Genomic DNA, 2,824 nt, shown 5'->3' with positions numbered 1-2,824 from the left:
GGAATAGGACGGGAGCTATCGATTAAGGGGCAAAAACTAAAAAATATTGTTTGAAAATCTGTAGAAGATTTATTCGTGTTGACAAACGGACTCGAAATATTGCTCGGTTTTCGACCGACTGTGAGTTAACGGCTGGACAGATATTTTTGAAGTTAACTTTTCTTGAAAGGTTGTCCAATTGCCCATAGTAGGATCAAGGGATGCTTTGGATTAAAGCTATTTTTGACATGTTTGCGGCCCGCGAAGACAGGTCTATAATAAAGTCTAGTTAATGACCTTGTTATAATTCCAATATCAGAGGGTGGGGATTTTTTTTTCATGGCTCTTTGTCAATTTTTTCTCATTAAACATGATTTTATACATTAATTTGAATATATTGGGCTCCTAAAAAATATATATATGAAAAATACTATCCTGGGTACGTAACTTCCACCTGTGATGGCGCCCATGTTAAAATCATTTCCCCGAGAACAGGGAACGACAAAAGTACAAACAATAATCAAAACACGTAAGAACTAGTATCTTACCTTTAATTTCCTTTAAAATCCATCTAATAATCCATTTAACTTAATAATTGACGATTTTGCATCTAGGGTCTTTAATAATTATTTTAGCATAGTTAAATAAAGACCCTTATGCCATTCTATCACTTTATTCAAATGAGTTTATGAACGCGATAAACTTTCTTCTTCGTCACACGCTACGTCATGTACTCTACATTACTGCTGTTCAATTGAACCGGAGCAGTTTATCTAATAATAGCCGTTGGTAAACTCGGTTGCATTTGCAGATTTCTGCATACAAACATAATTATGTTTAAACTTGCACACTGTTTTATTTATCTATGGTAAATGCCTTTATTGTACGAGAAAATAATTTAATATATAAATACACAAAGAATGGCAAACATTCCAGTACAAAACAGATAAATGAGTAGAAAATACCCTTGTACAAAATGGGACGTTCCCAATTCCAGTGTGGTGCTATTTTTACCATCTTATACTTTACACAGCTCTATGCCTAACGTGAATTAAATAGGAAAGCAAACATAGCAGATTATTCATGAACTGTGCGATATGTGTATGGCTTGTTGTACATTCTTAATATTTAAGTTAAATGTCAAAAGTATATGCTTTGGTTATAAACAATGCACATTACACGAAATAAGGAAAATGTGATCAATTGACAATTCAGATATGTCGACATACAGTACATGTAGAAAACATGTGAAATAAGTCGCGTTTATAATAAATCGTCAAAAAAAATGGGGGAATGACGCAATAAGTATGTCATTTTATGACGCCATCAATCAGCTGATTCATTATACGGATGGCGAAAAATTATGTCATATGACTAGATTTAAAGGTTGAAGGTCGTATAATTTTGAAGCTTAAGTTTTGTCGACTTAGTTTCTTATGAAAAATAATTCAGTGGTGAGTGAGATACAGTTCTGTACTGCTAAAACCATCAACATCATCAGCTGAGAACCGCCTATCAACAAGTGTTTCGGCCCTTCAATCACAGGACACTCTCCAGGCGGCGGGCCCGCAGTGTTGATCAGACACTACGTGTTAGTGGTAGGCTTCCAGCTCCTCTCCTCTCTCTTCATCCACAACCAACTGGATGCCCTTTCTGCTGCTAGGCTCAGTTTACCCACTGCTCTTCCTGTCTGCTCCTTTGATGCACAAGGCATTGAACATTCTCCACAGCGACTGTGCTGGGAATCCTCTAGTGCCAATTTCCACAGGGTAGAGCCACACTCGCCATCCTTTCTCTCTGCACTGTTCTTTCAGGTATGTATACTTGGCCTTTTTCCGTTCGAAGGCCTCTTCACAACGAGATTCCCAAGGGACTGTCAGTTCAACCATGATCAGACACTTATCTTTAGTGGACCACAACACAATGTCAGGCCTTAATGTTGTCTGGATAATGTTCGGGAACACTAGCTTTTGCTTCAGGTCAACAGACATTTCCCACTGATCAGATTCATCTAATACAGAACTGGTAGGCTGCAGTTTTTTAGACGCCTTTTGTCCTTCCTTCACGAACTGAATCATTTGGGGTTTCTGTCTGGGCCTCTTCTTGGTCCTCTCGCGCTCCAACTTGTCAGCAAGTTCCTGAAGAACACTGTCGTGTCTCCACCTGTAGCGTCCTTGGGTGAGGGCTGTGGTGCACGATGACAGAATATGTTCCATGGTTCCTGTCTTGTCACACAATTGGCACTTGGGGTGATCCTGTAGACCCCATATGTGCAGGTTTGAGGGTCACGGTAGCAGGTCATAGACTGATCTGAGCAGGAACGCTATCCTCAGTGGTTCGTAGCTCCAAATATCAGCCCAGGTCAGTTTTCTTTCTGTCGTTGTCCATTTCGTCCACGCACCTTGGGCACCCATAGCCACAGCTTTCGCTCTTCTGTCTTCTTTTCCTGCTGCTCTGACTTCATCTTGCACCATTCTCCTCCTTTCCATGTTTCCAGCAGAGCTCCATAATGTTATCTTGGAGCTGCCTAGCCCCTGTCTGCCTACAGCTGTGATGCCGACAATGTCTTTTTGCTGGAGTCTTTTCTCGGCCTGTTCGACTGCTTGGCTTGCTGACCACTTTCTCCCTGTCCTAGTTTCAATCCCAGCATTTCGAATTGAACTGTCCTGCGATTGCTTGAGCGTCACTACCAGTCGTGTCTTTGCAACTTTGAACTCCTCCACTAGTGATGATAGCGGGAGTTGTAGCTGGTTCGATCGCCCATACAATCCGATGCTGGTAAAGCTTGGTGGTATTCCCAGCCATCGGCGCAGGTGTTTGCTGATCTTTCTCTCCAAGCATTCGA

The 2,824-nt window shown here is 41.2% G+C and overlaps 1 protein-coding gene across 1 annotated transcript in view; it reads right to left on the bottom strand.

Moving 5' to 3' along the window:
• Positions 1-2,264: 2,264 nt before the first annotated feature.
• Positions 2,265-2,824, bottom strand: part of LOC127859609 (uncharacterized) — a 1,179-nt gene continuing 619 nt past the window's right edge. The window contains exon 1 of the mRNA XM_052397111.1: positions 2,265-2,824. This exon is cut by the window's right edge and continues 619 nt beyond it. Coding sequence (XP_052253071.1) covers positions 2,265-2,824 — 560 coding nt within the window.

This window comes from Dreissena polymorpha, chromosome 15 (genome assembly GCF_020536995.1).
Source record: "Dreissena polymorpha isolate Duluth1 chromosome 15, UMN_Dpol_1.0, whole genome shotgun sequence".
Classification (NCBI taxonomy): Eukaryota; Metazoa; Mollusca; class Bivalvia; order Myida; family Dreissenidae; genus Dreissena; species Dreissena polymorpha.
This window is presented reverse-complemented; position numbering and strand designations above follow the sequence as displayed.